The sequence below is a fragment of the Oncorhynchus mykiss genome, chromosome 27 (assembly GCF_013265735.2).
Source record: "Oncorhynchus mykiss isolate Arlee chromosome 27, USDA_OmykA_1.1, whole genome shotgun sequence".
NCBI lineage: Eukaryota > Metazoa > Chordata > Actinopteri > Salmoniformes > Salmonidae > Oncorhynchus > Oncorhynchus mykiss.
The window spans coordinates 352,515-372,505 of record NC_048591.1 but is presented as its reverse complement, the minus strand read 5'-3'; the positions used below and the strand labels follow the sequence as shown (position 1 = coordinate 372,505).

At 47.2% G+C, this 19,991-nt stretch overlaps 1 protein-coding gene across 1 annotated transcript in view; it reads right to left on the bottom strand.

Moving 5' to 3' along the window:
- LOC110507289 (transcription factor Dp-1-like) overlaps positions 1–19,991 on the bottom strand; it is a 45,873-nt gene that overhangs the window by 4,538 nt on the left and 21,344 nt on the right. Inside the window, exons 3-5 of the mRNA XM_021587174.2 lie at positions 13,038–13,200; positions 9,127–9,224; positions 7,368–7,519 (exon numbers count right to left, since the gene is read on the bottom strand). Coding sequence (XP_021442849.2) covers positions 7,368–7,519; positions 9,127–9,183 — 209 coding nt within the window. The 5' untranslated portion in view covers positions 9,184–9,224; positions 13,038–13,200. The remainder of the gene's footprint in view (positions 1–7,367; positions 7,520–9,126; positions 9,225–13,037; positions 13,201–19,991) is intronic.

Here is a 19,991-nt window from a genome sequence, read left to right as displayed (position 1 = left end):
TGATATTAGTGAAATCGTGAAAATATACACTGCTCAAAAAAATAAAGGAAACACTTAAACAACACAATGTAACTCCAAGTCAATCACACTTCTGTGAAATCAAACTGTCCACTTAGGAAGCAACACTGATTGACAATAAATGTCACATGCTGTTGTGCAAATGGAATAGACAACAGGTGGAAATTATAGGCAATTAGCAAGACACCCACAATAAAGGAGTGGTTCTGCAGGTGGTGACCATAGACCACTTCTCAGTTCCTATCCTTCCTGGCTGATGTTTCGGTCACTTTTGAATGCTGGCGGTGCTTTCACTCTAGTGGTAGCATGAGACGGAGTCTACAACCCACACAAGTGGCTCAGGTAATGCAGCTCATCCAGGATGGTACATCAATGCGAGCTGTGGCAAGAAGGTTTGCTGTGTCTCTCAGCGTAGTGTCCAGAGCATGGAGGCGCTACCAGGAGACAGGCCAGTACATCAGGAGACGTGGAAGAGGCCGTAGGAGGGCAACAACCCAGCAGCAGGACCGCTACCTCCGCCTTTGTGCAAGGAGGAGCAGGAGGAGCACTGTCAGAGTCCTGCAAAATGACCTCCAGCAGGCCACAAATGTGCATGTGTCTGCTCAAACGGTCAGAAACAGACTCCATGGCCTCCCGGGTGGTGCAGTGGTTAAGGGCGCTGTACTGCAGCACCAGAGACTCTGGGTTCGTGCCCAGGCTCTGTCATAACAGGCCGCGACCGGGAGGTCCGTGGGGCGACACACAATTGGCCCAGCGTTGTCCGGGTTAGGGAGAGTTTGGGCGGTAGGGAAATCCTTGTCTCATCGCGCACCAGCAACTCATGTGGCGGGCCGGGCGTAGTGCGCGCTAACCAAGGTTGCCAGGTGTGCTGTGTTTCCTCCAACACATTGGTGCAGTTGGCTTCCGGGTTGGAATGGCGCTGTGTTAAGAAGCAGTGCGGCTTGGTTGGGTTGTGTATCGGAGGACGCATGACTTTCAACCTTCGTCTCTCCCGAGCCCGTACGGGAGTTGTAGCGATGAGACAAGATAGTAGCTACTAAAACAATTGGATACCACGAAATTGGGGAGAAAAAGGGGTAAAATTCACAACAACAAAAAAAGAAACAGACTCCATGAAGGTGGTATGAGGGCCCGACGTCCACAGGTGGGGGTTGTGCTTACAGCCCAACACCGTGCAGGACGTTTGGCATTTGCCAGAGAACACCAAGATTGGCAAATTCGCTACTGGCGCCCTGTGCTCTTCACAGAGTCTGGAGACGCCGTGGAGAATATTCTGCTGCCTGCAACATCCTCCAGCATGACCGATTTGGCGGTGGGTCAGTCATGGTGTGGGGTGGCATTTCTTTGGGGGGCCGCACAGCCCTCCATGTGCTCGCCAGAGGTAGGTTGACTGCCATTAGGTACCGAGATGAGATCCTCAGATCCCTTGTGAGACCATATGCTGGTGCGGTTGGCCCTGGGTTCCTCTTAATGCAAGACAATGCTAGACCTCATGTGGCTGGAGTGTGTCAGCAGTTCCTGCAAGAGGAAGGCATTGATGCTATGGACTGGCCCGCCCGTTCCCCAGACCTGAATCCAATTGAGCACATCTGGGACATCATGTCTCGCTCCATCCACCAACGCCATGCCATGTTGCACCACAGACTGTCCAGGAGTTGGTGGATGCTTTAGTCCAGGTCTGGGAGGAGATCCCTCAGGAGACCATCTGCCACCTCATCAGGAACATGCACAAGCTTTGTAGGGAGGTCATAAAGGCACATGGAGGCCACACACACTACTGAGCCTCATTTTGACTTGTTTTAATTAAGGACATTACATCAAAGTTGGATCAGCCTGTTTTCCACTTTAATTTTGAGTGTGACTCCAAATCCAAACCTCCATGGGTTGATACATTTGATTTCCATTGATCATTTTTGTGTGATTTGTTGTCAGCACATTCAACTATGTAAAGAAAAAAGTATTTAATAAGAATATTTCATTCATTCAGATCTAGGATGTGTTATTTTAGTGTTCCCTTGATTTTTTTTAGCAGTGTATGTTTGTCCTTGTCATGTACTGTCATGTTGTGTCTTGTCTCTGTCCTTTCCCTTCACCCTGTCTCCCTCTGCTGGTCGTTGTTAGGTTACCTTTTCTCCCCCGCTTTCCCCCAGCTGTTCCTTGTCTCCTCTAACTACCCATTCACCCCGTTTCCCACCTGTTCCCTTTTTCCCTCTGATTAGGTCCCTATATCTCTCTCTGTTTCTGTTCCTGTCCTTGTCGGATTCTTGTTTGTTGTGTTTCATGCCTGAGCCAGACTATCGTCATGTTTGCTGTAACCTTGTCCTGTCCTGTCGGAATCTGCCGGTCTATCTGAGCCTACCTATGTTTGGTTATTAAAGAAGCTCTGTTTAAGTTAGTTCGCTTTTGGGTCCTCATTCACTCACCATAACAGAAGAATCCGACCAAGAATGGACCCAGCGACTTCGGATCCTCTCCACTCAGCCGTCGGGATCCAGGGAGCGATGCTAGGCAGACACGAGCAGGAAGTGTCTGCTGCTCGACATGCCGTTGAGACCCTGGCCACCCAAGTCTCCAACCTCACAGAACAGGTTCACCATCTCCGCCTCGATCCACCGGCCACTTCCAGGGCTTTCGAATCTCCGGAGCCCAGAATCAATAACCCGCCGTGTTACTCTGGGGAGCCCACTGAATGCCGCTCGTTCCTCACCCAGTGTGATATTGTGTTTTCTCTCCAGCCCAACACTTACTCCAGGAGCACTGCTCGTGTCGCCTACGTCATATCTCTCCTTATTGGACGGGCTCGTGAGTGGGGCACGGCAATCTGGGAGGCAAGGGCTGAGTGTACTAACCAGTATCAGGACTTTAAGGAGGAGATGATACGGGTTTTTGATCGATCTGTTTTTGGGGAGGAGGCTTCCAGGGCCCTGTCTTCCCTATGTCAAGGCAATCGATCCATAACAGACTACTCTATTGAGTTTCGCACTCTTGCTGTCTCCAGTGGCTGGAACGAGCCGGCCTTGCTCGCTCGTCTTCTGGAGGGTCTCCGCGCAGAGGTAAAGGATGAGATTCTCTCCCGGGAGGTTCCTTCCAGCGTGGATTCCTTGATTGAACTCGCTATTCGCATTGAGCGACGGGTTGATCTTCGTCACCGAGCTCGTGGAAAGGAGCTCGCGCTCTCCGTCGCTCTCCTCTCCGCATCACTACCATCTTCCTCTGCCGGCTCGGGTGCTGAGCCCATGCAGCTGGGAGGTATCCGCATCTCGACTAAGGAGAGGGAACGGAGAATCACCAACCGCCTCTGTCTCTATTGCGGTTCCGCTGGTCATTTTGTCACTTCATGTCCAGTAAAAGGCCAGAGCTCGTCAGTAAGCGGAGGGCTACTGGTGAGCGCTACTACTCCTGTCTCTCCTTCAAGATCCTGCACTACCTTGTCGGTCCATCTACGCTGGACCAGTTCGTCAGCTTCCTGCAGTGCCTTAATAGACTCTGGGGCGGAGGGCTGTTTTATGGACGAGACCTGGGCTCGGGAACATGACATTCCTCTCAGACAGTTAAAGGAGCCCACGGCCTTGTTCGCCCTGGATGGTAGTCCTCTCCCCAGGATTCAGCGTGAGACGCTACCTTTAACCCTCACTGTTTCTGGTAATCATAGTGAAACCATTTCTTTTTTAATTTTTCGTTCACCTTTTACACCTGTTGTTTTGGGCCATCCCTGGCTAGTTTGTCATAATCCTTCCATTAATTGGTCTAGTAATTCTATCCTCTCCTGGAACGTCTCTTGTCATGTGAAATGTTTAATGTCTGCTATCCCTCCTGTTTCCTCTGTCTCTTCTTCACAGGAGGAGCCTAGTGATTTGACAGGGGTGCCGGAGGAATATCACGATCTGCGCACGGTGTTCAGTCGGTCCAGGGCCACCTCTCTTCCTCCACACCGGTCGTATGATTGTAGTATTGATCTCCTTCCGGGAACCACCCCCCCCCGGGGTAGACTATACTCTCTGTCGGCTCCCGAACGTAAGGCTCTCGAAGATTATTTGTCTGTAGCTCTTGACGCCGGTACCATAGTCCCCTCCTCCTCTCCCGCCGGAGCGGGGGTTTTTTTTGTCAAGAAGAAGGACGGGTCTCTGCGCCCCTGCATAGATTATCGAGGGCTGAATGACATAACAGTGAAGAATCGTTATCCGCTTCCTCTTATGTCTTCAGCCTTCGAGATCCTGCAGGGAGCCAGGTTTTTCACTAAGTTGGACCTTCGTAACGCTTACCATCTCGTGCGCATCAGGGAGGGGGACGAGTGGAAGACGGCGTTTAACACTCCGTTAGGGCACTTTGAATACCGGGTTCTTCCTTTCGGCCTCGCTAACGCTCCAGCTGTCTTTCAGGCATTAGTCAATGATGTCCTGAGAGACATGCTGAACATCTTTGTTTTCGTTTACCTTGACGATATCCTGATTTTTTCACCGTCACTCCAGATTCATGTTCAGCACGTTCGACGTGTCCTCCAGCGCCTTTTAGAGAATTGTCTTTTTGTGAAGGCTGAGAAGTGCACTTTTCATGCCTCCTCCGTCACATTTCTCGGTTCTGTTATTTCCGCTGAAGGCATTAAGATGGATCCCGCTAAGGTCCAAGCTGTCATTGATTGGCCCGTCCCTAAGTCACGCGTCGAGCTGCAGCGCTTTCTCGGCTTCGCGAACTTCTATCGTCGTTTCATCCGTAATTTCGGTCAGGTGGCAGCTCCTCTCACAGCCCTTACTTCTGTCAAGACGTGCTTTAAGTGGTCCGTTTCCGCCCAGGGAGCTTTTGATCTCCTCAAGAATCGTTTTACATCCGCTCCTATCCTTGTTACACCTGACGTCTCTAGACAGTTCGTTGTCGAGGTTGACGCGTCAGAGGTGGGCGTGGGAGCCATTCTTTCTCAGCGCTCCCTCTCTGACGACAAGGTCCACCCATGCGCGTATTTTTCTCATCGCCTGTCGCCGTCGGAACGTAACTATGATGTGGGTAACCGCGAACTGCTCGCCATCCGGTTAGCCCTAGGCGAATGGCGACAGTGGTTGGAGGGGGCGACCGTTCCTTTTGTCGTTTGGACTGACCATAGGAACCTTGAGTACATCCGTTCTGCCAAACGACTTAATGCGCGTCAGGCGCGTTGGGCGCTGTTTTTCGCTCGTTTCGAGTTCGTGATTTCTTATCGTCCGGGCTCTAAGAACACCAAGCCTGATGCTTTGTCTCGTCTCTTCAGTTCTTCAGTAGCCTCCACTGACCCCGAGGGGATTCTCCCTGAGGGGCGTGTTGTCGGGTTGACTGTCTGGGGAATTGAGAGGCAGGTAAAACAAGCGCTCACTCACACTCCGTCGCCGCGCGCTTGTCCTAGGAACCTTCTTTTCGTTCCCGTTCCTACTCGTCTGGCCGTTCTTCAGTGGGCTCACTCTGCCAAGTTAGCCGGCCACCCTGGCGTTCGGGGTACGCTTGCTTCCATTCGCCAGCGTTTTTGGTGGCCCACCCGGGAGCATGACACGCGTCGTTTCGTGGCTGCTTGTTCGGTCTGCGCGCAGACTAAGTCCGGTAACTCTCCTCCTGCCGGCCGTCTCAGGCCGCTTCCTATTCCCTCTCGACCGTGGTCTCACATCGCCTTAGATTTTGTCACCGGACTGCCTTCGTCAGCGGGGAAGACTGTTATTCGTACGGTTGTCGATAGGTTCTCTTAGGCGGCTCATTTCATTCCCCTTGCTAAGCTTCCTTCTGCTAAAGAGACGGCACAAATCATCATCAAGAATGTTTTCAGAATTCATGGCCTTCCGTCAGACGTCGTTTCGGACAGAGGTCCGCAATTCACGTCTCAATTTTGGAGGGAGTTTTGCCGTTTGATTGGGGCTTCCGTCAGTCTCTCTTCCGGCTTTCACCCCCAGTCTAACGGTCAAGCAGAACGGGCCAATCAGACTATTGGTCGCATCTTACGCAGTCTTTCTTTTCGTAACCCTGCGTCTTGGTCAGAACAGCTCCCCTGGGCAGAATACGCCCACAACTCGCTTCCTTCGTCTGCGACCGGGCTATCTCCTTTTCAGAGTAGCCTCGGGTACCAGCCTCCGCTGTTCTCATCTCAGTTCGCCGAGTCCAGCGTCCCCTCCGCTCAGGCTTTTGTCCAACGTTGCGAGCGCACCTGGAAGAGGGTCAGGTCTGCACTTTGCCGTTATAGGACGCAGACTATGAGGGCTGCTAATAAGCGTAGAACTAAGAGTCCTAGATATTGTCGCGGTCAGAGAGTTTGGCTCTCCACTCAGAACCTTCCCCTTAAGACGGCTTCTCGCAAGTTGACCCCGCGGTTCATTGGTCCGTTCCGTATTTCTTGGGTCATTAATCCTGTCGCAGTTCGACTTCTTCTTCCGCGATACCTTCGTCGCGTCCACCCGGTCTTCCATGTCTCCTGCATCAAGCCCGTCCTTCGCGCCCCCGCTCGTCTTCCCCCCCCCCCCCCCCATCCTTGTCGAGGGCGCACCCATCTACAGGGTCCGTAGAATTTTGGACATGCGTCCTCGGGGCCGTGGTCACCAGTACCTCGTAGATTGGGAGGGGTACGGTCCTGAGGAGAGGAGTTGGGTTCCCTCTCGGGACGTGCTGGACCGTGCGCTGATCGAGGATTTCCTCCGTTGCCGCCAGGTTTCCTCCTCGAGTGCGCCAGGAGGCGCTCGGTGAGTGGGGGGGTACTGTCATGTACTGTCATGTTGTGTCTTGTCTCTGTCCTTTCCCTTCACCCTGTCTCCCTCTGCTGGTCGTTGTTAGGTTACCTTTTCTCCCCCGCTTTCCCCCAGCTGTTCCTTGTCTCCTCTAACTACCCATTCACCCCGTTTCCCACCTGTTCCCTTTTTCCCTCTGATTAGGTCCCTATATCTCTCTCTGTTTCTGTTCCTGTCCTTGTCGGATTCTTGTTTGTTGTGTTTCATGCCTGAGCCAGACTATCGTCATGTTTGCTGTAACCTTGTCCTGTCCTGTCGGAATCTGCCGGTCTATCTGAGCCTACCTATGTTTGGTTATTAAAGAAGCTCTGTTTAAGTTAGTTCGCTTTTGGGTCCTCATTCACTCACCATAACAGTCCTGGCTACCTACAGAGAGTCGGGGGATTACTGTGGTAGCCATCCGTATAAATCGCACATATTTTAATCACGGTAAAACCTTGTGATCCTAACTGAATTTACTCTTAGCACTGTAGGAGAAGTGTTGGCATATTTATGATAAAGGCGCAATGAGCATGTGTGTTATACTACTGGGGCATTTGGATAAGCGATTCAGTAATAAGTGATCTGGAGTCGTCTTTGCAATAGGCATGAGGGTGAAGACATTGCGGTGACACGTACTTGTCGCTGGAGGTGGAGCAGTCGATGACGGTGCGTACGTCTGTGTTGAGGAAGATGAAGGGGAGCTGAATGACAGAGCTGGAAGGGGGAAGGGCCAGGGAGGAAGCCTCACTGGCTTTGTTTCTCTGCACTAGGTTCTTGAAAGAGATTTTCTGTTAGAGGAGAGACGAGCAATGTTTAGAACCATTTTAGGTGCATTTGATTTAGTTCGCCTGCCTACGGTGTTCCATCAATCTTCCATTGGTCCTAAAGTGCAAACTTTCGAACACACCTATCCACACAGTTTTAAATACATTGTTACTACAACTAATCTTATCAATACATACTTCAAAAACATTTATCCTCACATACACATTTTCAATCTCTGAAGGTTGATGGTTCATGAGTGGAACTACATCATACATGGGCATGGGGCCACGAGCCCTAGTATAGCATGGCTAAATCTATTCTGAGGGAAAACCTCAGAGGAATAGGAGCTTAGACTGATGCTTAAAACTAGCTTTAGAGTGAGTAACCTTCATTAGGGCAGAGCAAAATGTAGCCACAACACACCATTAATCGGAGATGCAATGAATGACAACTATCCGTGGTGCGGTACATTTCAAGAAACAGACTTCGAATATATTTCGGTCATCGCCAAGTCTTTTTCACAGGGAGAAGTAATCAATCAAGAGAACTCCGACCACACCCACATCCACACCCTTTGGCCCCCTTGGGAACTTCAAGGGGTCATACAAAAGTTCCCTTTCATATGCTATTGAGATGCTAACGATAAGCTGTTTTTTTCAATGGATTTATAGATGGACAGCTTCCTAGCTCATCACTCACGACCAAGGCATCTGACTTTCCCCTCTCTCCCTCACACACTCACACACACACAAGGGACTGCCCCATAACTGCAGTATGAGTTCATCCAGTTGAGTTCTCTTCTGCCTGATCCTCTTCAGGCGTTTCTGTTTATCCACTTGATTAGAGAAACAGTTTAATAAGCATTTTTAGAAAGGACTGGTATAACAACTGTCTAATAGTAATATATCACATAAAGAATCTCAGTGCTGGTAAAGCAAAAACAAACAAGCAATTTCAAAAGAAACATACAAAAGTAGCTAGATCAGCATATGGAGCTATTTTGGAGTGCTTCTTGAAGCCTCCGATGGGTGGCCAAGTTCATGACAGGGTCTGGAAGTTATTGACTAGATGTAGATGGTCAGCGGTGGTACTGGTCAGTGTACTGTCTGTGCCCCTCCTCCATCCAACCTCCACTCCACCTCAATGCTGTGCTCCAACAGAACCCTACCCATATCCCACCACTCAGACAGTTAGTGTTGTTCTTTAAGTAACTGACCAGACTAAAGCAAGAAAATTACTATTTGTATTGTCAGAGCAGTAGTGATGGATTGCGAAAGTCTTCTGCTGTCAAAAAAGGCCAGCCGTAGGAGTACTCTATTCTCCATCTCCCCACTCCCTTATGCCTAGTCCTCCACCAAAATGGGTCACTGTGTGTGTTCGTGTGTTTATCGTGACAGATCTATATTCTGCAGGAAGTTGACACATGATACAGATGAGAACTGAAAGGGTCTTTCGTTTTTCTTCCCATTTCCTTTGTCTGTGCTCCCCTCACCTCTTTCTCTCTGTCCACCTGTCCCTCTTTTCCTGAGGTGACAGTGACAGATGTCATGGAGTAGCTGTCAAGGCTCACTTTCAGCTCCCAGAGAGAACTCTGCTGGTTTCAAATGTTTGTGTATGTGTGTAAGATCACCTCCAGGTTTTGACACTCCTGGGCTGAGTTGGTGGGCAGGCCACTCCAGCGGATCATACATACACGCGCCTACGGATGTTCTTCTGGTCATACACTTGCTGGGGAGGGAGGGAGAGAGAGAGAGAAGAGTGAGGAAAGATAAAATAAAAGAGAAGTGAGTAAAGAAAAGAGACAAAACATTAAGAGCGAGCAACGAAACAGAGAATAGCAGAGAAGAGGTTATGATTCTAGGCTTGTCTGGGGGGGGGGGTCAAGGGTCACCTCATTAGTAGCTGCTCCATGGTGTGTGTCCCTGGCCAGGACTACCCACTACCCCTCCAGAGGTGCACTGACTGCTAGCCTTCATGGTTAATCTGTTTTTAATTAATGATACTTTTTAACATTCCAAGGGAGTAAGCAGATTAGGGCTGGGGCCAAGCTATTTTATGGGGCCATGTCATGAGGTTGGCCCCCTCCCCACAATTAAAACAGCCAAACTTTCAGTCGGACTCCTCCAACACAATGCTTTGGGATGCAAGGGAACAGTTTGCAACATAATCAACATTCCAAATCCTCTATGACACATATGTCAGAGTCAAGGCCCGCGGGCCACATCCGGCCCGCAAGAAGGTTTTTTACGGCCCCTGGGATGATCTTGATTTATTATTAGAACCGGCCCGCAGCAAGCCGGCAGCCCGCAGATCTTTTACACGCACCAATACTACATTTCCCACAATGCAAAGGTGACGCACCGAGCAGTAGGCTGCTTCATTTCAATATTTATTGGCACAGCAGTCGTCAGCATCACAGTAAAATTAACTTTCAGATACCCATCAAAAATGGCAAAACGGAAGGTGGATACTGAGAACCGGGGGTTTCAAACAAGGTGGGAGTCGGAGTATATGTTCACGAAGGTAGCTGGAAAACCTGTGTGTCTTCTGTGTGGAGAAAGTGTGGCGGTACTGAAAGAGTATAATCTGAGACGACATTATGAAACGAAACACGCGGACAAAAACAAGAATATGGACATGGAACAAAGGCTACAAAAGGCAGAGGAATTAAAACGAGGCCTCAAATCTCGACAGGCTCTGTTCAAAAAAGCCAAATCACAAGGCCAGGCTGCTGTCAAGGCCAGTTTTATTTTGGCAGAAGAGATCGCTAAATCAGCCCGGCCATTTACGGAGGGGGATTTCATCAAAAACTGCATGATTAAAGTTTGTGACGAAGTTTGCCCAGAAAAAAGGCAACTCTTTTTAAATGTGAGTCTGAGCAGAAACACCATTGCCGAGAGAGTAGACCAGTTGTCCATCAATCTAAAAGAGCAGCTTGTGAAAAAGGGAAAAGATTTTATTGCATATTCCTTGGCTGTGGATGAGAGCACCGACATTTCTGACATTGCCCAGTTGTCAATTTTCATCCGCGGAGTGGACTCCAACCTAAGCGTGACAGAGGAGTTTTTGGCTTTACGTCCTATGCATGGCACAACTACGGGGCATGATTTGTATGAAGAGGTGTCAAGATGTGTAAATGAGATGGAGCTGCCTTGGGAAAAACTCGTGGGTTTGACAACCGGCGGAGCACCTGCGATGTGTGGACACAGGAGCGGACTGGTGGCGAAGATACGGGAAAAGATGCAAGAGGAAAACGCGACAGGTGAGCTGACAGCTTATCATTGTATCATACACCAGGAAGCGTTGTGCGGTAAAGCCTTGAAAATGGAGCATGTAATGAGCATCATCACGCGCACAGTTAACTTTATCAGAGCCAAAGGTTTGAATCACCGCCAGTTCAAGGCATTTCTGACGGAGTTAGAAACGGAGCATGGTGATTTGCCTTATCACACAGAGGTGCGATGGCTAAGCCAGGGAAAGGTGCTTCAAAGATGTTTCGAGCTTCGTGAGGAGATTTGTCTGTTCTTGGACAGCAAAGGGAAAGACACAACACAACTCCGAGACGAAATGTTTCTGTGTGAAATGGCTTTTCTGTGTGACATTACGAGTCATCTGAATGCAATAAACTTGCAGCTGCAGGGTCGGGATCGTGTCATCTCTGATATGTACAGTACAGTGAAGGCATTTAAAACCAAACTGACTCTGTGGGAGACGCAGATGCGGAAAGAAAATTTGAGCCACTTTCCCAGCTGCCAGACCATGAAAGAGAAGCTCTCTACCAGTGCGTTCCCGAGCACACAGTTGGCTGATAAAATAGGTATGCTTGCCGCTGACTTTCGACGCCGATTTGCTGACTTTGAAGCACAAAAAAGCAGGTTGGAACTGCTCGGTAACCCATTTGCTGTTGACGTGGAAAGCTCACCACCAAACCTCCAAATGGAGTTGATTGACCTCCAATGCAATGATGCACTGAGGGCAAAATATGCGGCAGTGGGTGCTGCGGAGTTCGCCCGTTTCCTCCCCGGCACAATGCCCCAGCTGCGCATCCAGGCTGCTCAAACGTTGTCTATGTTTGGCAGCACATACCTGTGTGAACAACTGTTTTCTTTGATGAACCTGAACAAAACATCACACAGAAGTCGACTTACTGCTGAACACCTCCACTCAATTCTGAGGATTTCTTCAGCTCAGAGCCTTACCCCGAACATTGATGAACTTGTGGAAAAGATGGGACACCACCAAGTATCACCCTCAACCTCAAACAAGTGAACATTACTGTGCAATCACATATTTAGAGTTTTTACTCAGTTCAAGTTTAAAAGTTAAAATTTAATATTTGTTTTCACTGCATGTTACTTCTCCTTAAACAAAGTGTTGTTTTTGATTAATAGATTTTTGCACTTTATTTTTTTGTATTTCAATCCAATTATATTTTAAAAATATTTCAGTTGAGTGGATGATAGAAAATTGCTATTATTGTTTTTTCTTTGAAGTAAATTTAGCCCACTTTTGCTAAAATAGAAAATATAGTCTACTGATGGTGCCTTGAATACCGGTTTCTTTCATTTAATGTTCATGTTATGGGGATATTTATATAAAGGAAATTTGTCTTTTGTGTCTGTTGAAAATTAAAGATTACTGACAGAGCCATAAGAAAATATTGCTTTATTTATCTGATCATATTGTAATATATTTGTTAGGTTTTCAGTAGGTTCAATTAGGTTCACTAGACTATATGCGTCATTTAAAAATTTTTCAATGAACATTCGAACAGTCCGGCCCTCGTCTTGTAGCTGATTTTTTTATTTGGCCCTCCGTCCATTTGACTTTGACACCCCTGCTCTATGACTTCAAATCTGTCTTTCGTTAATTGCTTATCTTGAACAGCTTATGAATGGAAAAACAAACGTATCTAACATTTAGCTTCAGAAAAAATGCATCGCTGTTTTGCTCTAATGTCAAATTGGACATATTTTATTTTGTATGAACTTTTATTTATTCAGTGTAGCCCAGGGTCTCATTCCCAATAGTGTCCTGAGTACAACAATTTTCTCACAAACAAGAAGAAAAATGTACATTGCAAATAAACAAGAAGAATAAAAATAACCACGTGTTGAGTAGCCTGTTGGCCAGATTGGCCAGATCAGTTTGTTCTTTATTTATACATGAAAGGGGACATTAGAGGCATTGGCTAAAGTATAGTCAGAAATCTGGCCACCTGGCTAGATCCTCTCAACAGCCCCCTACAATACTTTATCATTCTACTGGCACAATGGGTTAGAGGACCACGGTGCTGGCAACACCAGGGTTGTGTTCATTAGGGCATGCAATGGAAAACATAACTGAAAGACAAGCACCGTTCTCTCCAGGTAGTCCCTCCCTGTTTCATTCCGTTTTCTTCTGTTTGGTGCCTAATGAACACTACCCAGGGTTGTTGGTTTGATTCCTGCATTGGCCGCATATACTGACTGTGTCACTGTCAACCGTAAGGGGTTTTGGATGAAAGCGTCTACTCAACTATCATATTATTTACGGACTCACCGAGTCTGTGGTCATGACGGTGGTGGAGTGGGTGAACTCAGCCACCAGTTCGTCGGCGACCTCGTTGTAGGAAGTGTTGCCTTTCTTCTGCACCTTCGCACACGCCTTCATGGAGAAATGACTCAGGCCCTTCCCGTTCTTATTGCCCTTCTTCAGCTGATTGCTGTGGTGGAGAGATCACAAAGAAGCAACCGACACATTCATGATTAGGGATAGCTGTTACACAGATCAAATAATAGTTTATTTGTCACATGCACAGGATATAGTTGGTGCAAACAGTACAGTGAAATGCTAACCAAGATGACACCGCACACACACAACTCTAACCACACACACACACACACACACACACCACCTCCAACTCTACACTTATTTGTCAAACATCACCTCACACACATAGGCTCATAAAAATCTAAACAGTCAATGGACTCAGTGGATCAGACAATACAACGTATACAACAATTCAAAACTAATGTAAAACGATGAGTTTCTCTCCAACAATGGCACAAGCAAAAGCACACTTGTGAAAACCATGAAACATTAACATAAGCATGATGGAGTTTGGCATGTATGTGAAGACCATAGATAGTGCACTCGCTAACGCTTTGACACTCGCCTTCAATGTGCGGTCACAGAATCATGTGACGTGCTCTCATTTAGACTCACCACTCATTGATGCTTCAAAATAGTGTATGCCTTTATACTCAGTACACATGCGGAGCAAATGTGTTGATGCGTACTCCTAATATTTAAACTCACCAATATCAGTGTATTTGAAACTGTCCTAAAGGCTGAATAGCACTATTGGGTATAGACTATAGTAATGGTGTGACTCCCAAATGGCACTCTATTCCCTATATAGTCCACTATCCCACAATGTTCTGGTCAAAAGTAGTGCACAATGTAGGGAATAGGGTGCCATTTGAGATGCAACCATGGTTGTGGTTGGAGCAGCATTTTCTACCCCTCTACACTCCTAGAGAATTTATCAAATGAGTGCAGTTTTGAAGGCTGAATCTCAATTATTGGGAATGTGTGTGTGTTTGTCTTTCTCTGGGAATCACATATCAATCAGACTCCCCGCATTACCACACACACGCATCTTGCTGCTAACTGGTTCTTTCCATTGAGGTAATGCAGTGTGTCTTTGTGATCATATCACCGGCCATTCAGAACAGTACAAAAATCAAAGCATGTCGAATGCTGGAGTCACGGCACGCTGCCACACAAGTCCTCTTCCATTTGCTGTGTTGCAGGCACATATTTCCTCCTTCTCACAATGGCTCCAGTGTAACATGGTTCTTCTAGCTCCCTGTAGGGCTACCCCCAGGGAGATGGTAATGGAGGAGAGGGATTCTCGATTTTTATTACGAGTCACCGCCTAAACATGTAGCTGATCACTGTTCATAATTTCACGAGGATCACACACACACACACAAACAGTACAACAATCTAATTCTCAAATCAGCAGAAACAAGGGAACTTTGGGCGAACGTGAATACAAACAAGAGAAAATGATCTGTTATGAACTGTCAGGCTACATGTGATGCGCCGCCCACACAGCAGTAATACAATCACTTGCTCATTCAGGGGCTCATTCTCTGTGATTTACGCACCAAGAGAAACCGAGAGGGGGGGTAGTGGGGCATGGAGAGGGGGAAAAAAAGAATGTGAATATGCATGAGTGCATTTGTGTGTGAGAGAAAGAGAACAGTGAAAGAAAGGAACAAAGAACGAGAGAACAGAGTGGACAGGGAGAATATACAAGTAGACATGTAAAGACAGACGCACACATGCAGCCAAATGAGTGAGCAATCAAGTGTCCACTGACAAACATTCCCCATCCTTGCACTACACAAACATATGCACCCTCTCCCACACAGCGCAGTTCACTCTAACACCTAGTACAGTAGAGAGTAGGAGACAACTTCAGAGCCGCTCGTTACATAACTTGCTCTCTGTGGAGCACACACACACATGCAGAGGGGACGACTGTGTGTGTGTGTGTGTGTAGTGTGTGAGGTAGGAAGTGGCGATGGGTAAAGCGCAGCGTGGTGGAAGCTTAGGGTTCCAGTTGTCAGGACAAATTAGTTCCAGAACCCCAGCTAGAGGGGAGAGAGAGAGTGAAGACGAGAAACAGGCTGGTGGTGAATGTGCCATAACAGGTAGAGGGATTGTAATCAGTCGGTGTGAGGAAGAAACAACACATTCAGTTACACAGAAACAACAGAGGCACTTTTTCTCCTTAGCAACAGAGCTGCCGCTCTGCACCACGGCTGGAGCTGTAATGGGAGTCTGAAGTGTGTTTCTTGGCAGTGTGTCTGCAGCGTGGATCAGTGGGGGAGGAGGGAAGAGGGATGACCTTTCACTGAACAGCACATCTCAGAGCCAACACATCCGCCAGAGAGTGTGCAGGGGGGGGCTTGGCCCCGAGAAGAGCTCCTCTCACCTGGTGCTTGTGAGTGGGGAGAGGGAAGAATAAAGCATAAATGACAGAAGAGATGGACAGAACAGAGAGAGGAAAATAGACCAGAGATCTGAGCTTACGAAGACCAAACATGGAGAGAAATCTCCATGTCTCAGTAAGTGAGAAAGAGCGAGTACCAGAGGGAGTGAGATGTGAGTTTGAAAACGATAGTAGAAGGAGTGAGGTAGAAATGAAGGGAGGGAGAGAGAGGGTTTGGTCTCATAGGTCTTACTATGTGATGAATTAATTATTCACTGCTGAGAACATGGCATGCAGAACACACAGACTCTCACATGCCTTTAAAATTTGAGTGCATCTTGCTCAAAGAACCATTTCCACACACACTCTAGGGCTGCACGATTTTGACCAAATAACTCATAGCATTTTTTAGCCAGATATTGAAATTTAGATCATTAATTTTTGAACACTAGGGTAAAAAATATGGTAATTCCATCAGACATGGTTAAAACAACTACCAGGGACATCAATTCTAAAAATAGCTCATATGAATGAACACATTCTGTAGCTAGTTAACTGAATACAAATCAAAAGAAACAAATATTGTCCAACAATGTTACAGGCTACATTACACCTTCGTATTAACAAACAAACATTTTGAACATGATCATCAAAATATAGTGTGCTATAAGCGCAGCACTTATTAATTAATGAATAACATGAGTTCCTATTTCCTATTTTACAATTATGAGTTCTTAAATTACATTTTACCTTTATTTAACCAGGCAAGTCAGTTAAGAACAAATTCTTATTTTCAATGACGGCCTAGGAACAGTGGGTTAACTGCCTGTTCAGGGCAGAACGACCGATTTGTACCTAGGTTAATTATTTTTTCAGGCAGGCATAGGATGCAGATGGAATAGGAAGCTTATGATTGTGTAATTATGTAGAAGTTGGCCCAATCAGGCCTTAAAAACAGGTAACACGTAGCCTGATTGCAAGGTGCAGCCTGTGTCCAAAACATTGTCTGGTCCAGTCATTCAACACGATGTTTCAACTTCTCCCTTAATTTCGTTATCAAATCAAATTTGATTAGACTACATACAGGGGGCTGTACCGGTACAGAGTCAATGCGCGGGGGCACTGGCCTGTCGAGGCAATATGTACCTGTAGGTAGAGTTATTAAAGTGGCTATGCATAGATGATACCAGAGTCGCAGCGGTGCAAAAGGGGGGAATGCAAATAGTCTGGGTGGCCATTTTGATTAGATGAGTCTTAAGGCTTGGGGGTAAAAGCTTTTTAGAAGCCTCTTGGACATAGACTTGGCAGTCCGGTACCGCTTGCCGTGTGGTAGCAGAGAGAACTAGGGTGACTAGGGTGGCTGGAGGCTGAACATTTTTAGGGCCTTCCTCTGACACCACCTGGTATAGAGGTCCTGGATGGCAGGAAGCTTGGGCCCAGTGATGTACTGGGCTATACACACTACCCTCTGTAGTTCCTTGCGGTCGGAGGCTGAACAGTTGCCATACCAGGCAGTGATGCAACCAGTCAGAATGCTCTCGACGGTGCAGCTGTAGATCCTTTTGAGGATCTGAGGACCCATGCCAAATGTTTTCAGTTTCCTGAGGGGGAGTAGGTTTTGTCATGCCCTCTTCACAACTGTCTTGGTGTGCTTGAGTCATGTTAGTTTGTTGATGATGTGAACACCAAGGAACTTGAAGCTCTCAACCTGCTTCACTACAGCCCTGTCGATGAGAATGGGGATGTGCTCAGTCCTCTTTTTCCTGTAGTTCACAATCATCTCCTTTGTCTTGATCACGTTGAGGAAGAGGTTGTTATCCTGGCACCACCCCGCCAGGTCTCTGACCTCCTCCCGATAGGCTCGCTCATTGTTGTCGGTGATCAGGCCTACCACTGTAGTGTCATCGGCAAACTTAAATGATGGTGTAGGAGTCGTGCCTGGCCGTGCAGTCATGAGTGAAGAGGGAGTACAGGAGGGGACTGAGCACGCACCCTGACGGGCCCTTGTGTTGAGTATCAGCATGGCAGATGTGTTGTTACCTTCTCTTACACCTCTGGGCGGCCCGTCAGAAAGTCCAGGATCCAGTTGCAGAGGGAGGTGTTTAGTCCCAGGGTCCTTAGCTTATTGATGAGCTTTGAGGGCACTATGGTGTTGAACGCTGAGCTGTAGTCAATGAATGACATTCTCACATAGGTGTTCCTTTTGTCCAGGTGGGAAAGGGCAGTGTGGAGTGCAATAGAGATTGCATTCTCTGTGGATCTGTTAGGTCAGTATGAAAATTGGAGTGGGTCTAGGGTTTCTGGGATAATGGTGTTGATGTGAGCCACGACCAGCCTTTCAAAGCACTTCATGGCTACAGACGTGAGTGCTACGGGTCTGCAGTCATTTAGGCATGTTATTTTAGTGTTCTTGGGCACAGGTACTATGGTGGTCTGCTTAAAAAATGTTGGTCTTACAGACTTGGACAAGGAGATGTTGAGAATATCAGTGAAGACACTTGCCAGTTGGTCAGCCTGTGCTCGCAGTACACGTCCTGGTAATCCGTCTGGCCCTGCGGCCTTGTGAATGTTGTGATCACACAGTCTTCCGGAACAGCTTGTGCCCTCATGCATGTTTCAGTGTTATTTGCCTCAAAGCGAGCATAGAAGTAGTTTAGCTCACCTGGTAGGCTCGTGTCACTGGGCAGCTCTCGGCTGTGCTTACCCTTGTAGTCTGTAACGGTTTGCAAGCCCTGCCACATCTGACGAGCGTCAGAGCCGGTGTAGTATGATTCGATCTTAGTCCTGTATTGACGCTTTGTCTGTTTGATGGTTTGTCGGAGGGCATGGCGGAATTTCTTATAAGCTTCCCGCTCCTTGAAAGCGGCAGCTCAAGCCTTTAGCTCAGTGCGGATGTTACCTGTAATCCATGGCTCCTGGTTGGGGTATGTACGTACGGTCACTGTGGGGACAACGTCATCGATGCACTCATTGATGAAGCCAATGACTGATGCGGTGTACTCCTCAATGCCATCAGAGGAATCCCAGAACACATTCCAGTCTGTGCTAGCAAAAAAGTCCTGTAGCTTAGCATTTGCTTCATCTGACCACTTTTTTATTGATCGAGTCACTGGTACTTCCTGCTTTAACTTTTGCTTGTAATAGGAATCAGGAGGATAGAATTATGGTAAGATTTGCCAAATGGAGGGCGAGTGAGAGCTTTGTATGCATCTCTGTGTGTGGAGTAAAGGTGGTTCAGAGTTTTTCCCCATCTGGTTGCACATTTAACATGCTGACAGAAATTTGGTTAGACGGATTTAAGTTTCCCTGCATTAAAGTCCCCGGCTACTAGGAGCGCCGCCTCTGGGTAACCATTTTCCTGTTTGCTTATGGTGGAATACAGCTGATTGAGTGCGGTCTTAGTGCCAGCATCAGTTTATGGTGGTATGTAGACAACTACGAAAAATACAGATGAAAACTCTCTAGATAGATAATGTAGTCTACAGCTTATCATGATACTCTACCTCAGGCGATCAAAACCATGAGACTTCCTTAGATATCGTGCAACAGCTGTTATTTACAAAAATACATAGTCCACTGCCCCTTGTCTTACAAGACGCCGTTGTTCTATCCTGCCGATACAGCATTTAACCAGCCAGCTGTATGTTGATAACGTTGTCGTTCAGCCACGACTCTGTGAAGCCTATGATATTACAGTTTTGAATGTCCCGTTGGTAGTTTAATCTTCCGCATAGGTCATCAAATTTATTTTCCAAAGATTGCACATTTTCTAGCAGAATGGAAGGAAGTGGGGATTTATTCGATCGCCTATGAATTCTCAGAAGGCAGCCCGCCTGCTGGTTCCTTTTTCTCCGCCTTCACTCAAATGTCAGGAATATGGGCCTGTTCCCGGGAAAGAAATATATCATTCACGTCAGACTCATTAAAGGGAAAAAAAAGGATAAAGGATTCTGCCAGTCCTTGGTGAGTAATCGCAGTCTAGAAGTTATTTTTGGTCATAAGAGACGGTAGCAGCAATATTATGAACAAAATAATTTAAAAAATAAGTTACTAACAACGCAAAGACACAAACATATCAACACAATTGGTTAGGAATATGTAAAACGCCAGCCTTGTTCTCCAGTGCCGTCTTGTCGACCCAGTGTTGGGGTGGCGACTTCGGAGAAATATGTGCAAGATGGAATTTGTATCTCCTGTCCAGTTGGCTAATCCTCTTCTTGAAGCCGTCTTTGCCGACTGTAAATAGGAACCATGTGTTTGGCTATGTGAAAGGTGATTGTCTCTGTGATTTCTATGTGTCTGCGGCACAGGAGGTTGATGGCATCCGAATTGGGGAGGACGGCTCTTGGTAATGGCTGAAGTGGAATAAGTGGAATGGTATCAAATACATCAAACACATGGTTTCCATGTGTTTAATGCCATTCCATTCGCACCGTTGCAGCCATTATTACAAGCCGTCCTCCCTTTGGCAGCCTCCACTGGTCTGCGGGATGTTTTTTCGTAGGGCT